The sequence below is a fragment of the Moschus berezovskii genome, chromosome 4 (genome assembly GCF_049115385.1).
Source record: "Moschus berezovskii isolate FMDL1 chromosome 4, NW_MosBer_1.0, whole genome shotgun sequence".
NCBI lineage: Eukaryota > Metazoa > Chordata > Mammalia > Artiodactyla > Moschidae > Moschus > Moschus berezovskii.
The window spans coordinates 18,219,292-18,238,556 of NC_142463.1; the positions used below are offsets into that span (position 1 = coordinate 18,219,292).

General features: G+C 57.9%; 1 protein-coding gene across 3 annotated transcripts in view; it reads left to right on the forward strand.

The window, feature by feature from the left end:
* The window catches only part of PTPRF (protein tyrosine phosphatase receptor type F), an 84,271-nt gene that overhangs the window by 18,352 nt on the left and 46,654 nt on the right, over positions 1 to 19,265 (forward strand). For all 3 annotated transcript variants that reach the window (XM_055401300.2, XM_055401301.2, XM_088835217.1), the window contains 3 exons: positions 4,907 to 5,052; positions 5,237 to 5,378; positions 17,468 to 17,656. In XM_055401300.2, coding sequence (XP_055257275.1) covers positions 4,907 to 5,052; positions 5,237 to 5,378; positions 17,468 to 17,656 — 477 coding nt within the window. The remainder of the gene's footprint in view (positions 1 to 4,906; positions 5,053 to 5,236; positions 5,379 to 17,467; positions 17,657 to 19,265) is intronic.

Here is a 19,265-nt window from a genome sequence, read left to right on the forward strand (position 1 = left end):
CCTACCTGCCCTCCCTCACAGCCCCTGGCTGCTGCGTGTCTGTGTGCCTGTGTACAAGGGGCTGCAGGGAAGGTACAAAATAGCAGTCATCTCCCTGGGGAGTAGCTTTAGGCAGCTCAGTTTGACTGGACCCTGGGACTCATGGCCCCCCAGGCCAGCCCACTTGTTTCCTCTCCTAGGCCACTCCCTCCCACTTGGCATGGGCTCAGCTACCTGAGAGTGTCTGGGGCATATGCCCCTGGGAGCTGCTTCCCAGAGGCCTGTGCAGCCATGACTTCCATGTGGTCAGGGAGGGGTGGGTATGGAGGAGAGGTGGCCCCACATTCTGGTGGGGAAAAAAGCCCCTCCAGGCATGTGTCCTTGGAAGTTCTGTTCAGACCCTCCCTGGACGCCATCTCTGGTCAGTACTGAGCAGAGTGATCAAGTCACTGAGGTTACCTGCCTGCCTGGAGACCTGACCAGTGACTGGAGCCCAGAGGCTGAGGGGCGCAGAGTAGGCTCTCATAGGCTTAAGAGGAGGGTGCATGAGAGGGGCTGGGCACATGCAAAGGCAAGGGGGATGCCCATGGGTCTGGGTGGGATGGGATCACCACAGGGCCTGAGCTGTGTCCCGCACAGTGCTTGGCCCATGGCAGATACTTTTGTTTTGTTTTGAAAGAGTTGAGAAAGGTGAGCCTGGAGAGGGTAGCAGGAGTGAGTGTGGGAAAGGCAGCAGGGAGACAGGATTTGTGCTCCCTAGAAGTCCAACTGGTGAAAAGAGGCGAGGGCTTGGCGGAGCTGTGGGATGAGAGATGCCCTCCTGTGCGGGTGAGTGGGCTGAGAAAAGTGAGTGTCTGGTCCAATGAAGGGGAGAGACCTGCCCCCTGGACTACCCTGGGCTTGCACACTGCCAGTCTTTGCCAGAGCCTGGTGGGTGGGTGGGCTGGGCAGGGCCCTGGCCCCTCTCCAGCCTCCCCGGGAGGTTCCGCCTCCTCAGCGGCCCCAGGCCTTGGGCCCCGTCCAGCCTTTACTGTCCTCAGGCCTTCCCCTTTCTCTCTCGTGACCTGTACCTGGCTGCCTCCCCAGCTCCCGGTTCTTTGTTTGGCGCAGAGGCCCCACCCCCAGGCACACTCACCCGGCCGTCTGGTTCAGCAGGTTCCAGCCTCTGGTTTCTACAGCCGACAGGTTGAGGCAGGAACCAGGGGGGTTCCACCCCGGGCTGCTCTCCCCAGCAGGTGTTGAGGGCTCCCCAGTGTCGTGTGTGAGGGGCCCAAGGCTTCCATCCTCCTCTGCAGGCCTTCCCTCATGGCCATCAGGTCACCTCCCTTGTCCCCCCCACCCCCTGCCCTGTGCCAGGAATGGGGTTGGCACTGGGACAGGGAGGGAATCAAGGCAGGCAGGTTTCTGCCCTGCCCAGGGTTATTGTTCTCTGTCGGGAAGCAGCCATGAATCAAATACTCCTCCACAATGTGGAAAAAGTAATAACTTCACACGTGTACATAACAAACCGTGAGCAAAAGCAGTCACCTCACACGGGACGTAACAAACCATGAGCACGGCTGTGCGAGGCAGAGGGGAGTCACCAGAGAGCCCCAAACATAGAACCAAGCCAGTCGAGGTAGGGGTGACAGCAGAGGGGCAGGGAAGGTTTTCTGAGGAAATGATGTCTAAACTGAGATCAGAAAGGTGAGTAGGAGACAGTGGGTTAAGAGGTGGTCTAAGAGGTTTGTGGCAGGAGGAACAGCTTATGCAAAGGCCCTGAGGCACAGGATGAGCATTGCTCATCCAGAGGATGGGAAGCCAGGGCTCTGGGGGGTGTGAAGGGCTGGGGTCAGACCTGGCAGGGCTCTGTCCACCACAACAGGAGTTTTAAGTCTTGTTTCAGAAGCCGTGGGAGGCTTCTAGAGGGTTTTGATCAGGGAAGAGGCTGCCACTTTGCTCCGGCTGCTGAAGGACAAGAGGCTGGAGAGGACAGGACTGGAGGCAGGGACGCAGCTGGTTAGGCTGGCGCAGTGTCCAGTCGAGGGAAGGTGTTGTCTGGACTAAGGTGGTGGCAGAGCAGAAGGAGAGGGGAGCTGCAGTCTGGAGGTGTAGGGGAGGGGTGTGCAGTGTGGAGGGGGGTGGGCAGGAGACTCTTCCCTGCCCCCGAATGTGGGAGGAGGGGTCCTATCTGAGAAGACCTGACTGAAAGGACCGGCGTACAAAGACAGGCTCCAGAGGAGCCTCCAGAGGGCAGTCGGGGCAAGAGTGAGGCAGCCTGAGGCTCTCTGAACCTTTGTGGTCCCCATGCCACCCTGGCCCCCAGCAGGTTTGCGTGTTACCCCAACAGGACTGCCCTCGCCCCCTCTGGGTACTCCCAAGCATCAGGTAGGTCCCCAAGTCTCCCTCCTCCAGGGAAGCCCTGAGCTGTACTTAGGATTTGGAATGCTGGCTCAGATCAGTGTTGATCTGGCTGTTGTTTGACCTTCTGAGCCTCCATTTTCCCATCTCTAAAATGGGGATGATAATACTACTGGTTCTAAAGAGGGTGATAGCTGCCCACAGACGAAGCCTACTATGTGTCCTGCTGTGGGAGCAGCCTACAGACATCATTACATTTTGTCTGCACAGACCCCTGCCTCTAGCACTGTTTAGCAGATGAGGCTCAGAGATAGTTAGTGACCTTTCTTAATAATTACACAAAACCTCCAGAGCCCGCTGGACCCTGGGGTTCTGGGTAAGATGGACCCCTCCCTGCTCCCTGCAAGGCTGAGCCCTCCCAGCTCTGCACTGCAGTTGTCACTCCTGAGCCTAGTGGTTGGTCCCCAGACCCTTCCCTCCTCAGAGACACTGCTCCATCTGTTGTCCCTCTTCTCTGCACTGGATCAGCACCTTCTCTCTCTGCTGGCTTCTTCCCATCAGCATTTAAATACTGTCTTTCGGGCTTCCCTGGTGGCTCAGTGGTAAAGAATTCGCCTGCCCATGAAGGAGACCCAGGTTCAATCTCTTATCCGGGAAGATCCCACTTGCTGCAGAGCACCTGGGCCCATGCACAACTATTGAGCCTGTGCTCTGGAGCCCGTGAACCTCGACTCCTGAAGTCCGCTCGCCCTAGAGCCTGTGCTCTGCAATGAGAGAAGCCGCCGCAGGGAGAAGCCCACGCGCCACAACTGGAGAGTAGGCCCCGCTCTCTGCAACTAGGGAAAAGCCTGTGCAGCAGTGAAGACCCACCCAGCGCAGTCAATAAATAAAATTGTTTTTTAAAAAGTACTGTCTCATCTTAGGAAAAAAAGAAACAAGAATGTAAAAACCTCCCTCCAATCTTCATCCCCTCCAAGGGCCATCTTTTCTTTCCCTCCCCCATCACAGCCAGTCGCCTTTAAACAGTCACTGTACTCTGCCGTCCACTTCTTCACCCCCAACTTACTCCTCAACCTTCTTTGGTCTGACTTTGGCCCCTGTAACCCCCCTGACTGCTCGTGACAAAACCTCCAACTACACCAAGGTGAACTGTTTCTGCCAGGTGTTTTGGAGTCAAACAGACTTGAATTCAAATCTCAGGATGTGCCGCCCATTGACTGTGTGACCTTGGGCTAGTGACTTGACCTCTCTGTGCCTCTAAACTGGGGACAACAAGCAGTGGAGAACTCAGTGAGATAAAGTGCCGGGTCCAGGGTGGGATTATCACCATTGCACAAACATGTTTTTGTGCCAGAGACCCGGCCAGGCCTGGCCTCATCAGCGCCGAGCAGGTGGTCTGAAAGGTCACTTCTCACGGCATCAGCCTTCCTGGAGTTGTTCATTGGCCTGATTAATAGGAAATGGATCCACTGTCAGGATTAACGAGGCATTGCTACATCTTAATGAAGGCCGGGTCTCCTGGATCTTGTGACCCTGGGTGGTGGGATTCCAGGTCGACCCTGTGGTATATCAGAGTGGTGTGGGTGGGCGTGACAGTGCAGTGTCCAAGCCTATTCCTTCTCCACCTCCCGCTGCTTCTTGGTGGAACTTTGGGGAGATGTCCAGGCCGTCAGAAGGCAATCACCCAGTCAGTGGGAGCTGGGTGGGAAGGGTAGATTTACAGGAAAGCATTCACCTGGGAAGACATCCAGAGATAGGACGTCTCTGGATTAGGAGCTGGAATGTCTAGGCCTCCGGAACTGATGGTGCATGGGGGCCAGGGAGAGGAGGAGTCATGGTTTCTGGCTTGAGCCTTGGGGTAGGTGGTGGTACCATCACCTGGGTGGAGAGCAGTCATGTCTGCGAGAGAGGCTGGGCCATTCCCAGCAGCTCTCAGCATGCCTTTGTCCTGGAGCTTGGAATTGTTGAGGGGATGGGAGACAGAAGAGTGTAGCAGTACAGACTCAGTACCCCAGACTCAGTTGCCTGGGTTTAAATCTTGGCTCTGCCACTAAGCGGCTGTCATGTTGGGCAAATCCCATCACCTCTGTGTACCTTGACTTCTCTATAAGCAAAAATAAAATCCTCCTCATGCTCACTGGAGAAGGCAATGGCACCCCACTCCAGTACTCTTGCCTGGAAAATCCCATGGATGGAGGAACCTGGTAGGCTGCAGTACATGGGGTCGCTAAGAGTCGGACATGACTGAGCGACTTCACTTTCACTTTTCACTTTCATGCATTGGAGAAGGAAATGGCAACCCACTCCAGTGTGCTTACCTGGAGAATCCCAGGGACGGGGGAGCCTGGTAGACTTCCGTCTATGGGATTGCACAGAGTCGGACACCGTGACTTAGCAGCCGCAGCAGCATGTGCTCACAGCTCTTGGAAGAGCGCCTGACGCGTAAGAAGCACTGCATAAGGGCTGGGCATCACTACAATTATTTCCTTTATAGACCTTTTTTCCCCACCCCCATGCCTGCCCCCTGTAGCATAGGCCATGTCTGCAGTGACCATCCTGTGGTGACTTGACGTTCCTCTCTCTCCAGGCAAACCTGTCTTCGTCAAGGTCCCCGAGGACCAGACTGGATTGTCAGGAGGGGTAGCCTCCTTCGTGTGCCAAGCCACGGGGGAACCCAAGCCGCGCATCACGTGGATGAAGAAGGGGAAGAAAGTCAGCTCCCAGCGCTTCGAGGTACACCTTGGGTGGGAAGGGGCAGGAAGGTCTCCGGTTCTGCCTATTTTGGGGTCCGGTCCTATATCACCTCCTCTTGATCTCCCTCCCTGGGGGCCTTTTCTCGGCAAGAGAAAGGCTGAGCCTGAGCAGGCCCCAGTGTCTGTCCTGAGCAGGCTGTGACTGAGTGTCTGTCCTCCAACAGGTCATTGAGTTTGACGATGGGGCAGGGTCTGTGCTGCGGATCCAGCCACTGCGGGTGCAGCGAGACGAAGCCATCTATGAGTGCACGGCCACCAACAGTCTGGGAGAGATAAACACTAGTGCCAAGCTCTCAGTGCTCGAAGGTACCTGCTGGAAAGGGATGTGGCATCGGAGGGTGGGGAGACTCATGTGGGGGATGAGCTAGCCAGCCAGCCCTGGCCCCACTGCGGTGGGGACTGCAGTGTGTTTGGTAGAGAGAGCTGGCCATCCTGGGGTCAGAGAAGGTCAGTGGTGGACAGCGATGATCGCTGGGTTTTTGGCGTATGCGTGGTGTCTTTGTGTTGTGCTGAGCCAGGGTGTTGCTTGGCTGGGGTCTGGGGCCTGACCTGAAGTGTGAGGTGGTAGCAGTACGTGATTTGTGGTAGTGGATGTGATTTTCTTGTGGAACCTGGTGAGGGGCTTCAGAGAAGTGTGTTCCCCGTCTCTGTGACGAGCAAGGGCCCTAAGCTGGAGCCCAGTATGTGGACTTTAGTGACCTCTCTCACTCGGTGGCTCCTCCATTCATTCACAAACGCGCCCTAATGACACCTCGTGTCCTGAGAGTTATCAGACCTGGTCCTGCCCTTGTGACTTCAGTCTCCAGTGGGTTCTGCGTTCTGCAGGAGAGGCCCAGGGGACTGCAGGGGGTGGGGGGCACACTGGGGTTCAGGGGAGGAGGGGACTGTTGTCTAACCTGAGTCCTAAAGACAAGTGGCAGTTGGGGTGGGGGCCTCGGTGGGGAAATAGCATCAGCTCACACAAGGCCCAGAGTCAGGAGATAGTGGAACTTTTAGGGAACTCTTGAGTGGTTCCATTTGGCTTTGGGGTGGGTGGAAGACACAAAGTAAAGTGGGGAAGAGTAGGTAGGTCAACATGAGCCTGGAGAGGTTGGCGGGCAGATCACACAGGACCAACCAGGCTGAGAAACATTTCACTGGGGACATAGGAAGCCACAGACAGGGAGTGACGTGATCGCCGCCCACCCCCACCTGCCACAATGAAGGCATCAGTCTGACTATGTCTGCATGTATTTTCAAAATATGGCTTGGACTGTTGCTTTAAAAAAAAATTGCAGTACCAATACCTGTTCACTGCTGAAATTTTGGTAAGTATAAAATAGCACATAAGAAAAATTAAAAATCACTTGTTTATCTTACCACTACTGTTAACATTTGGTTATTTCCTTATAGTCCATTTTCTGTGCATGCATTATATATGTAACAAAAACAAGATTACATTCTGCCCAATGATTTGTAGACTGCTTTTTAAAAAAACATATGAACATCTTCCTCACCGTTAAGTATTTTTCTGCATCATTATTCTTAATGGCTGTGGGTAAGTGTCACATGCAAGTACCCTAATTTATTTAGCCATTCCCTTATTGTTGGACACACATGTTGTTTCCAGTTTTTTGGTTGTATAAATAAGGGACTGTGTGCTTCCTTAGAGATGTGTTCACTTTCCTGGTTATTTCCTAGATGCACAGAAGTGGAATTGCTTGGTCAAAGGGCCACATGCGATGTTTAGCCTTTTCAATATTTCCAGAAGACTGTGTCAGTTTACACACCCATCAAACAGGGCATGAGAAGGCCTCTTTTCTGCACATCCTCACCAGCAGTGGGAATTATCATTAAAAAAATCTTTGCCAAGTTAATAGGCAAAAATGGCATCTCAATTTAATTTGCATTTCTTTGATTACAAGAGCAGTTGAACATCTTTTTGTGTTGGCCGTTTTTACACTGTGGCTTTATGTGTTCACGTTCGCATCCGTTCAGTAACTCCTTTGTGCCTGTGTGTCTCCTGCGAGGCAGGGCAGGGCCCTCCAGCTTAGTGGGGCAGTGGTTAGGATCAGGGGCTCGGGACCACTTATTCTCTTACCTTGTGATCTTGGGTGAGTAACCGTGCCTCTGAGCCTCATTTTGCTCCATCTGTAAATAGGGACGTGATGCCTGCCACCCAAGCTGGTTGGGAGGATTAAATAGGATGTAGTTAAGCACCTTCGGAGAAGGCAATGGCAAGCCACTCCAGTACTCTTGCCTAGAAAATCCCATGGATGGAAGAGCCTGGTAGGCTGCAGTCCGTGGGGTCGCTAAGGGTCGGACATGACTGAGCAACTTCACTTTCACTTTTCAATTTCATACATTGGAGAAGGAAATGGCAACCCACTCCAGTGTTCTTGCCTGGAGAATCCCAGGGACGGGGGAGCCTGGTGGGCTTCCGTCTATGGGGTCACACAGAGTCGGACACGACTGAAGTGACACAGCAGCAGCAGCAGCAGTTAAGCGCCTTGCTGGATTCCAGCATGGATGGTAGCTGCCGTAGGGCTGAAAGCTGCACACCCTAAGGTCCACACTGTGAGCTGCCTGTGCTGGTGTCTGTGGTGCCTGGCCTCTGGGCGCTGCAGCCCCACCGTCCAGTCCCCCAAGGGGTGGGGCCAGAGGACAGGCCCTGCACCAGGATCCCTGACGGTTGGGTGCTCTCGGGTCCTCCCTGCCACCCATGACCTCAGTTTCCCCACTCATGACCTCAGGACAGGCATTTCAGCACTGCCCTCCCTCCTGTTGCTCACTGCCCCAGCAGGAGCCATCTGCCCTGCCCTGACATTTGGGAGGTGGCTGAAGGGCCAGACTGTGGCTTCCAGCCCAGAGGGCATCTCTCAGGCCCTCGCGTTAAAGGGAAGAGAGGCTCCTTATTAGTGTTGGAGGAAAAGTCCCCACAAAGTCCCTACACGCCAGTTCTGGAGGAGCCTTCTTGGATGAGGGTTTCTCTAGCAGGGTTCTGGGGTGTGTTCTTGCTTCTGAGTGTGAGAGGTGTCTGGTGAGACTGGGGAGCGCGTGGGGGCCCCAGGCTTGCTCCTGGCCTGGTTGTGATGGAGCTGTGGGCCTGAGTGAGCCCCCCTCCTGCTCCTGAAACACAGCACCCGGAAGGCGAAATGCTGACTTGCCATGTTGGTCTACATAACCTTGACCGGCTCTGGGCTTGGCAGGAAGGAGTGGAGTAGGAGGTCGCAAAGGTGCCAGAGGCCGGGGCCTGAGGAAAGCAGCTCCCCCCAGTCGTGCCAGGCCTCCCCTGCTGGCCAGAGAGGCTGGGTGTGTGTAGGAGTGGGGTGAAAGGATGGTTTGACTACCGCTGTGGGCTTGGGTTAGAAGAGAGCCAGGGCCATCCTGGGAGGAGGGCTGGAGAGAGAAGGAAGCTGGTTTGGGGACGGGACTCAAGGTTGAGTTCCTTACGTGCAGCGCGCCACGCACCGCGTGTAGCTCAGCACACACTGGGCACTTCAGGGGAGTGGCCCAGGGCTCCCTGGGGTGACTCGGCTCAGCTGAGAGGTTGCTGCCTCCCAGGCCTGCATGTCCACGCCAGGTTCCCTGCCCTGCCCTGCTCTGTGCCAGGCCCAGCTCTTTTCACATTCGAAACACCCCACACCACTCCCACTCCGTGGCCTTTGCACCCAGCTCCCTGGGCAAGACTGCCACTCCCAGGGAGTCCCGACTGCCCTGTGATGCCCAGCCAGCTGCCTCCCCACCCCCTCGGCCCGGGCTGGGTACAGGGTGGGGGTGCCCGGCATAAGCTGGCTGGGGGTGAGCTGCCCAGCGTTCCTGTCTGAGTGGTAATTGAAGCCATTAGCGCGCCAGCCTCTCCCTCGCCGGGTAATGGCAGGAAAAGCTCTTCTCACTCCACACTCTTGAGGCTGAATCACTCCCCCTCCAACCCGCCTGCCGCCGCCACTGAGACAGGGAATCTGACATTTTCCCTCGCGAGGGAGGGGGAGCCGAGGGGGAGGGGAGGGAGGCCTTGCTTCCTGGCCTTTCCCTCCAGCAGGTGGGGGAGCCGGGAGGGTCTTGGAGCTCAGTCTGGAGGTTCAGGATCCGCCTGGGCCAGTGGGTTCCGGCCAGGAGGTACGGTGGTCAGGAAAGCCCCGGAGGATGCCAGACAACAGAGGTGTGGGCCGGGCAGGTTCTGGAAGGGTCTAGGAGAAGGGGAAGTGGGGCAGGGAGGAGAGGGGGAAAGAGGAGGAAAAAGGCCGAGGAGCAGAGATGAGCCATTTCTGACTTGCCTTGGAGGGCTTGGCTCGGTGGACTCAAGAGTGCAAGAGGCAGCATTTGCTTGTGGCCATGGATACAGCAGACCACACGCACCCGTGTTATGGTGTGAGTGCCCTGGAAGGCTGTGTGTGTGAGGTGTGTGATGTGGTGTTACACTCTATGGGATGTGTGTGCCTTATGGGTTGTATAGAAAACAGGGCCGTGCCTCCGACTGTGTGTGTGCACGTGTGCGTGTGCTTGTGTGCACACGCATCAGGCAGTGTGTATGTGGTGTGTATACAGCAGGTGGTGCACGGCATGCCGTGTGTGCATCAGACAGTGTTTATATGGGGTGCAGGCTGAACAGCAGGCAGGGTGCACCTTCTGGGCTGTTGTGTACAGCGGGGGAAGGGGTATGCAGCAAGCAGCCTGGGCCGAGTGTGTGCAGTCAGTCTGGTGCTGCAGGAGGCCAGAGATGTTGGACTCATTGCCTCCAGGACCCCACAGGATCCCTGCTCAAGGCTGGTGGTCGGCCAGGGCAGCTAGACAAAGATGGATGTGGGGCAGAGTGGTCAGCCTGAGCTGTTCTCAGTGCCTGAGAAACTACCTTTCAGCAGGCCAGGGGGAGGGGGCACCAGGGAGGGATCCTCCCCAGACCTTGGGACTCTCTCCTCTTCGTCTCCTCCCCGCATTGAGCCCCGGCTCCCTCTCACCTGTTCCCACCTGGCCTTGCTGTCTGCTGGTGACTGACCAGGACCATACCACTCAGGCCACAGAGGCCCAGGAATCTAGGTGCCCACGTGGCGTGCCTGGTCTTGCCCCCTTCCTTGGGGATAGGCTCTGGGGGAGGCCTGCTGTCAGGCCTGTTGGGTAGTGACTGGTGGTGGGAGGCAGGCAGTCAGTGCTGGGCCTGGACCCCCGGCTCAGAAGTGGTTTTGACCCTGGTCTGGGGACTGTGGGATGATGAGGTCCTCTTGAGCCCCATGCCAAGCCCCTCTGAGCGTGAGGACTGATGAGCAGCATACACCCCTGTCCTGCCATCCAGGGCTGGCTGCACCTGGAGCACGGCCAGTACCTAAGCGCATGTTTTCAGGGCGGGTGGACGTTTCCCCAGGGAGTCAGCTCCCTGCCCCACCCTCTTCCCTGTCCCTGGCCCAGGGCTGATTAGGGGCTGGGGCGTTTGGGTAAAGGGCTATCACAGGCAGAGAATGACCGTGCCCCTTTCCTGTTGCCTGCATATGTGACCAGGTAATGGGCTTGTTTTGAGGAAGCTGGGCCCGTCACCTCCCTGATTTGCATCCACAGAAGACATAGAAAGGGCCCCTAGAACCTCGCACCTAGAAGCCAGGCCAGCTTCTGCCCCTTCCCTCGCAGCTGAGGCATGACCTAAGTGCTTCTGGCCCTGTGACCTGTCCCTCCAGCCCCGCTGTGACCGTAGTCACATTCAGGACCACACAGATACGAGGCTCTGCAGCCGTTCCCTGGAGAGATCTGAGCCCTGGACGTAGGGGTGGGAGAGGTGTCAGTAGGTGGGCATTGCCAGGAAGGTTTCTAAGTTTCTTGGTACATGGGTTCCCCCACTTTTTTCTAGTTCTGATCTATCTTCAGGGGGCCCAAGTGGACCCCTTTCTGAAAGCTCCCTCCTGTGGGGTGGGCAGTATGCCTGCCTCTTCTGTTAGCGACAGACACTGGAGGCCTTGCCTGTGCCCAGCCTGCCCCTCCCACCCCTGTAGTCGCAGGCTCTTACAGGGTCCTGCTGTGTGTGTGGCCCCCTCGCCCTGGCCCCGGGACCACGGCGGAGCTGGCAGCTCTGGGAACAGCTCGCCAGCTTGGAGGTTTCAAATACCTCTCCGTGTTCATATCCTCCACCCCTGATGAGGTGTCCCGTGCCTCTGGTTGCCAGGGGTGAGAGGATTTTAATCAGGGGAATGCCTGATAAAATGCTTGCTTGAGAAAGGTCCCTGAGGGTGCAGAGGCAGGTACCGGAAGACCAGTGAGAGGCCAGGGCAGTGGCCCAGGCAAGAGGTGGCAGTGGCCCAGACCCAGGCAGTGGGTAGAGGAGGAAGGGAGACTAGGTTCCATGCAGTTTAGAAAGCTCGCCTGGCCTGTGGGACTGGGGAGGTGGGTGACTCGGGGTTGCTGGCTCCGGGCCAGGTAGATGACAGTGCTGTTCGCTAAGGTTCAGGTATGAGAGGAGGACCCGTTTGAGGGGCCAGTTGATGAGTCCACTTAGAAATCTGTCGTAGTAGGTGTGTGTAGGCATCCCGGGGAGGGGTGCCAAGGAGGCCTTGTTCAGATATTGCCTGGCGCTCCGAGGGACAGCTGGAGATAGTGGGGAGAGAAATGGCAAGCACATCTTAGGGAGCCAGAGGACAGGAAGAGGGCCCGGATGGAGCCCCAGATGCTGGGTTTTCCTATAGGGTTGAGTCCGTGGAAATCAAGAGGAAAGAATCTGAAGGAGCAGGGAGGGGTGCTGTCGAGAGGTCGGGCAAGATGACCGCTGAGACGTGGCTTCTGGACTTAGCTCCATGAAGTTGTGGTTGACCTTGGTGAGCACGCTGGCGTCAAGCCATGGGGGTGGCAGCTGGGCTACAGGGACCTGAAGAGCAAGAGGGAGGTTCTCAGTGGTCTGGAGGGCCCAGGCTGGAACCTAGCAGGGGTAAAGGGACTGAGAGAATGGTCCTGGAGTAGGACTGAGGTGGAGACCCCAGGAGGAGGGTTCAGTGTGGGTCAGACCCCAGAAACTGGGATGTGGAGGGTGCAGAGCTGGGACCAGCCCCCGGGGTCACCTGGTGGTGTGCGACTAGGAGGCCTCACCAGCCAGGTTGAGTAGAGCCCTGGGAGGTGCCAGGGAAGTCCTGGGGAGGAGGGGATTGGGAGGGGGAGGCCTCGCCTGCTTGGCTGTTCTCGGCAGCGACAGGCCCCAAACAGCTCGGATTCAAAAACAAAACAGGCTTTTAAGATGCCAAGTTTGATGAAATCTGAGTGCTGGAAGAGGTGGGAGTTTTCTCTTAGAAAAAGCTGAAAATGAAGACTGAAAACTGCGAAGGGAGCCCAAGGCTCCCCAGGCCTCCCTGACTGCCTGGCAGCCTGGGGGAGGGGTGGGGCTTTGGAAAGGGTGGGAGCTCTCTGGTCCGAGGGGCCCTTCCCGCTTGCTCAGGGGTGTCCTGACCCTGACCTTGCTAAGGATGGGGCTGCCTCAGGGACAGGGCCTGAGGTGGCCTTGGCTCCCTTAGAGTGCTGGCGGGCTGGGCGAACCAGCAGCCTCGCTACCCACCAGGTCCCCTCGTGCGTCTCCACACGTCTGCAGTTCCCGGCTCCGGCCCCACAGGCGTCTCCAGGGGACTCGCCACACCAGCATCCGTGTTGCTCTGCATGTCTGCACATGTGTGTTTCTGCGTCTCTGCGTGCACTCCCACTGGCTCTGCTTGCGTGCGTCTGTTTCCACAGGTGCTCGTCACTGCAGGTGCCCCTCCGCACGCACATGGAGGTTTCTGTTTTTGCACCTGTCTCTTTCTCCATGTATCTGTCTGTGGGGCCTGCTTGTGCACGGATCGAGGTGTCTGCGTTCAGCGAGGAGGTGAGGCCGGGTCTAGCACCGAGGCACCGGGAAGGGGGTCAGGCCTACAGACGGTGCCACCCCAGGCAGCTGGTGTAAGAGAGTGTGTGTGTGTGTGTGTGTGTGTGTGTGCATGCGCGCGCGCGCCTGCGTGCACACAGAGACTCCAGGAAGCTGGGTAAACACGAGTGAGGAGTTCCTGCTGACAGACGGTGCCGCCCGCTCCGGGACCCCGCGAGGCGTCTCCATCTGTCCACCTCCCTGGTGCAGCCCCCTCCCTCTGGCCCAGACTCCGCCTCAGGCATCCCAAGCTGAGCTGGACAAAGAGACCTGTGTGTGCTTTGAAGGGGGCAGCAGCAGCCTCCTCCCCCAGTCATTGCCGCTAGCCTAGGCTGATCCCCTGTCCACCCGCACCCCAGCCTCATCCATCAGGCCTTAGCGCCAGCCAGCCTCACCTTCCCACTGTCTCCCTCCCCTCCCCCAGCCCTTACTCAGGCAGCCCCTCCCTCCCTTCCCCTAAAAAGCTCTCCCCGGCTGCTCATGCTCAAGTGTTTCTTACTCCTGCATTTCCCTCCTCCTTCAGGAAGCCACCAAGATAGCACTGATCCGACTGCATTCCTGCTGTGGGGACCTGGGCCAAGCTCTTGTCCCTCTCTGAGCCTTAGGCTCCCAACACCCACCCCTCAGCCCCCGCACCCTGTCACCTTTCTCTGCCCAGTGAGGATGGCAGAGAAGAAGTCAGGGTTCCCACTGCAGTATCTAAAACCAGTGTATATGCACACGTGTGTCCCCAACCCAGGTACACAGATCTGTGTGGGCAGACCCTGGGAATGTGTGCATGCCCTAACTGTGCATGCAGGCAGAATCCACAAAGAACTGTAGAGGCTTCCCAGTACCTCTGAGGTCCACTAAAGTCCCCACGGGTTTTTCTTTTTCTTCACGGGGGACCCTTTTATCAGAGGATGGACCGACCTTTGCCCCCGAGGGACACACTGCAAAAATCTGGCCGGGGGCAGATGTGGGGACCTCCGCGCTCTGTGCGCACTCCGGGGGCCAGCCCCCAGCCTGGCGTCAGTTGAGCGGGAAGGAAGCTGGGCTCCCTAGAGTTGGGGAGTAGGGTCTTGAGAAGGGGTGCTGTGACAACCCGGGAGGGGCCGCAGCGGCTCGCACTCGCAAGCGCCGCCTTTCCGCCGCGGCGCCGGCTCTCCGCCGTTGCCATAGTTACGAGGCGGTCTGGCGCGGGGAGGGACCCTTCCTCCCGCGGCGCTGCGCAGCCCAGCTGCCCTCAGGATGGGTTTTGAGCGAACTCGGCGTGACCAGTACGTGCCGGTGTTGGAACGTGGTGCGTGCCGGCGGGGGCCGTGTGTGGGGCAGTCGTGTTCATTTTGCGGAAATAGAAACGTGGCGGCGTGTGTGCAGGGGTCTGCGGTGGAGCGCCCAGCCAGAAGCCCAGCCGGCAGAGGGCGTGGTATGGGAGCAGGATGTTGGCTGGCTCCCCCAGGGCCGTCCCGAGCCCAGCGCCCACACCCTGCCGATGTGGGGTCACACCACCTGGTCTCATCCCAGCCCCACCTCGACTTAACTCTGTGACCTTGGCAGGTTCCTGGATCTCTCTGCGCCTCCATTTGCTCATATACTTTACATAGTTTCAGTAAAGATTAGATCAGTTTGTAAGGCATTTTAACGCATTACCTGGAACTAGGAAGTGCTCCATAAATCTGACCTTTATCCCTCTACCTGGGCCTCTGTTTTCCCTGGTGTTGATGGGTTTGGAGTGGTCATGTGATGCCAGCCTGAGGAATTTGCCCTGGTCCTTAGCGTGAGTGGTTCAGGGTACAGTGACCCCAAACTGCTGCGGTTCAGGGTACAGGGGTTATGTGAAGAGGATTAACATGACAGTCTGGTGGGTCAGTTTACACCAGCCTGCCCAGGACTCAGCTTGGCCAGACGGGCACAGGCGTCAGTAAGCGGCTGCTGTCCTTGGCTATATTTGAATGCGCCTGGGGGTGGGGGGGCGCTGCACCAAGTGAGTGTGGAAGGAAGAGCCAACAGCAGGTCATTCCTGAAGGGCTGGAGTCCTCCTGTGAGACACGCTCCCCCCACCAAGGTGCAGAACTGCAGCCTTCCGACTTGTGCCTGGAAGCCTAGTTGGCACAAGGGACTGGCTTTTGGGTCCCGCTGTTTTATGGACTCTTCACACATGCCGGTTTTAGGCTCTGGCGGCTATGCCCGAGGGATGATCTGAGCCAAGGACGGAGCCATTGAGGGCACGATAATTGAGGGAGGAAAATTAATTGTCCTTAATTTGGCACGATCCCAAAAACTTTCCCCGTGTTAGGAATTCAGAGTACATTCCCAGATCACAGGGCTGCAGATGTATGTACTTCTTCCCTTCTCCTTGATCAGCACCTTGTGGGTAGAGATGGAGGCCAGCTGACTCCTGGGCCCTAACTCTGGCAGGCCCTGCCCCCACTTCCCCCTCCACTGCTCAGGAGGGCTGAGCAGGTCGAATTGAGGCCTGGGAAGAACTAGACTGGTACCCCAGTGGGCTGGGATGTCTCCAGCAGCCCTGAGTGTCCCCCGGCTGTTGGGGAGTCCAGGGATGGTGGAAGTGGATGGAGCCCTGCCTGGGCCTTCCAGGAGAAGCTAGTGGCGGCAGGACCAAAGGAAGCTGTTTCCCTGCTTGGCGCATCCCGAGTCCTGCTTTCATTTCTGTCCTCCCTTTTCTTGCCACGGTTAACATTTTCCTTTTAAAAATCAGAGCTAAAAGTCAGGATGCTGTGGGATCATGTTTACAGCCAAGCAGACGCTGGGTTCACGTCTGGAATTTATAGGACTGCAGGTGGGGAGGTGTTCTGCCAGCTACCTAGAGAAGCTGGGGAGGTGACTCCTACTGGTCCCTAGCCAGAGACTCTGCCCCTTCTCCCGACAGGGCCACAGTCCCTTAGGGATGCTTAGGCAGCTGGAGCCTTGGCAGAGCGCCACCTGGGGTGTGGCAGCAGAGAGAGTCTTGCCCTTGCCTGCTGGGGCTCCTCCAACTTCCTCTCCTCCCTGCCCACCAGTCACTTCCCTTGGGTCTCTGGGGGGACCAGCCCTGCCAGCCTCTACTTTCCTCCTTTCTGAGGATGCCACTTGCCTTTTCCCTGGCACGGGAGCTGACCTCAGCAAACATCCCCACACACTCGAGTTGGGCCTGTGGGAGGGAGATGGGTGTGGTGCTGGCCTCCCCGACCACCGGGCCCTGCTCCTCTATCAGGAAACTGACAAAGGACAGGGTTCCCATTCCCCCACTGGGTGTGCAGCGTGGCATCCACACTGGTGGAGAGACTCTGCCCAGTTGCCACACTCACTCTGTGGTTTGCTCCTGGCAGGGAGCGCCTCTCACCAGACCAGGACAGGAAGGGGGCCCCAGGCCCAAGTCTTGGTACTTGCCTGCCCTGGTGGCCTAGCCCTTGCTATTATAATAACGTCAGCCAGTAGTCCTTGGGTTCAGATTCTTTGTCCGATACTTTCCAGCACCTTATGTGCATCATTAGATGTAGTCTTCACGACGACTTTATAAGGAGAGCACTTGAACCTTGTTAATAGATAAAAATGGATAAAGGGAGAGGATTAGTAACACTCCCAGGTCGCAGAGCTAGTTAGTGATGGAGGCGGGAGCTCTGCGTGGTCTGCGCTTGTCCAGAGTCTGTGTTCAGCCCCATGCGCTGCCAGGGGTGGGGAGTGGGCAGCCTTGCCCCTGTCTGGGTCCCTCACGCTGATGCCGGAGTCCATGTGCATTGGGAGCAGGGGTGTGCTGCTGCGGCCCGCGCCTGTGGCTCCTGTGAACGCGACTCCTCCATGAGCCCCCAACCACTGGCAAGCTGGGAGAAGCAGCCAAGGAGTTCTGCCTCCCTCATCGACTTTTGATGTCCTCACAGGGCTTTTTTTTTTTTTTTTCCTTTTTTTAATCTCTTCAGCTTCCACATGCTCAGACCTGGTCCCTGGGCCTGACCATGGCCTCCAAGGTCAGGACTGAGTAAGGAAGGAGGTTCAGGGTGGGGACCAGAGGTGGAAGATGGGTCTTTGGTAAGGCAAGGGGTGCCCAGAGTCAGGGCCAGAACCCAGGCTGTGACATGGGGCTCTGCCCTGGGGTGGAGCTGAAGGCTGGATGCAGGCAGCGGAAAGGACACTTCTCATACACACAAGAGGGTGGGGACTGGCTGGCACAGGGAGCCTTTGGGCTGAGTTGTGGCTGGTGCTGCTGCTGTGGGAGCCATGGGCCCCCTCCAGCCCAGTGTCCACGAAGCACTTTCTTCTGTGGCCAGGAGAGGCTCAAAACTCATTTTCCCAGGGCCTGGAGAGGTAAGTACTCATGTCTGCAGTCTGCGGCCTACTTCTCAGACCTGTAAACTTCCTAACGGGACAGGGTGGGCCCCCTGGCAGCTCGCTGGCCTTGTGAAGGGCAGGGCTGGGCAGTGGGGCTCCAGACTCTGGTTCCTCACGTCAGGGCAAGGCTTCGTACTTAGAATGCAGAGAAGAGAGGAGCCAAGGGTCGCAGCTACCCTGGGAATCATGACGGTCCCATTGGGCAGTGCCAGCCCTAATGTGCACATCTGCTCTCTGTCTACAGAGGAACAGTTGCCCCTTGGGTTCCCCTCCATCGATATGGGGCCTCAGCTGAAGGTGGTGGAGAAGGCCCGCACGGCTACCATGCTGTGCGCAGCAGGCGGGAATCCAGACCCTGAGATCTCTTGGTTCAAGGACTTCCTCCCTGTGGACCCCGCCGCGAGCAACGGCCGCATCAAGCAACTGCGTTCAGGTGAGCAGAGGGCAAGGGTCGAGGGGCCGCAGAGACTTTAGGAATGGCGCTGGGCCGGATCCCAGCGCTACCCTCTTGGGCCTGGGAGCTACGGGAGGCCTCGGCCTGGGTTGACCTTCCAGGGCTGAGCAGAGGGCACCTGGTGGGTAGGCCAGATACTGCTGTAGGCCCACCTGACCTGCCCAGGAAGAGAGCTTGGCATCAAGGGCTGCTCATTGGCGATTCTTTCACCTTTCTGGGACTGTCCGACTCCAGACTTCAATCCACCTCTGCGCCTGGAGGCACGAGTGTCTTTCCCAGGCTGTGTTGGGCTCTGCGAAGGTGCTCTGTGGGCATTCATCCTCCACCTTCCCTGGAGCCCGGCCTGAGAAGGGGGCCTGGACGGCGCTTCTCTGTTTCTCCAGACGGCAGGGAAAGACACCAAAGATGTCTGATTCATCAGGCTTGCAAAGGCTGGACCTCAGAGGCTTGCAGCCAGGGGGATGTTCAGCCATCCCTCGGCCACCAGGGCCACCTGTCTCCTCTGGATGTGACAGTCGAGCCAGCTTGGAGCCCTGCGAGCAAGGATGCTGCCTTGAAACCAGGCAGGTGTCGCCCTGTCGATCGATCTGCCTGCGAGGCTCCCGCCAGGATAATTGATTCCGTTTTTGTGGGAAGGGAGCCTTGGAATCAGCTTGGCTGCAGCTCTGCATCTGCTGCCAGTGCAGGCTGGGCTGGTCAACCTCAGTCCAGGAGCCCTCCTGCCAGCTGTGGGATCGTGGGCTCGGGCCGGATGGCCAGCCCCAACCGTACCCATCAGCTGTGGTGTCAACACCACAAAGGAGGTCATGACCCTAGCCGCTCTCAGGGCCTTGCTGGCTGCAGAGATGTCCTGCCACTCCCTGGGGTGCCAGCCCCTCCACACCAGCTCCCGCCGGGTGGGCGCCCCCATGGTGCCCAGGGGAGGAGGAAGGGATGAGCCACCCAGCAGGAGCAGGATTCTGGTCCCAGCCGTGGCCGCCTGAGACAGCCTACGAAGTGTTAGCTCATTTAATTTAATTAAAACTCAACAAGATGGAGGCAGCTGTAGCGCAGTTAATTAAAACAGCCATAATCAAGGCAGGAAACAGGCCGCCAGCGTTCGCGGCCGCTGCCCAGCGTGGCACAGCGGCCGCCACGGTTCGGCTCCTCTGCGTGTCCCCGCAGCCCCTAGGCAGGCTCCCCAAGCAGCCAGATGGTCCTCCCCGCAGGCCTGGCCTCCGACTGGCACGGCGCTGTCTGTGGCAGCAGTTCCGGGAAGGCACGCCGTCTCGCGTGTTCCGTTCGTTAAGTATTTATGTGGCGCCTGCTGTGTGCTGGGCCCAGTGCCACCCATTCACGGCCCCGTGAGTCAGCTCCCGCGCGGTATGCTGCTCACTGGCCTCCTCAGCCTCTCAGCAGCCACCCTGCCTCCCTCAACCTACTCGCTCCCCGGTCGCCCCGGCTTCCCTCTTTTCTGAGCGTCCCTTCTCTGCTCGGCAGCCTGGTCTGCTCACTCCTCCAGGCAGGGAGTGCGTGAGCCCTGCTCTTGCCCCATAGACAGAGCCCTTCCCCCAGCCAGCTCGCCCACTCCTGTAGCTTCAGGTTCCAT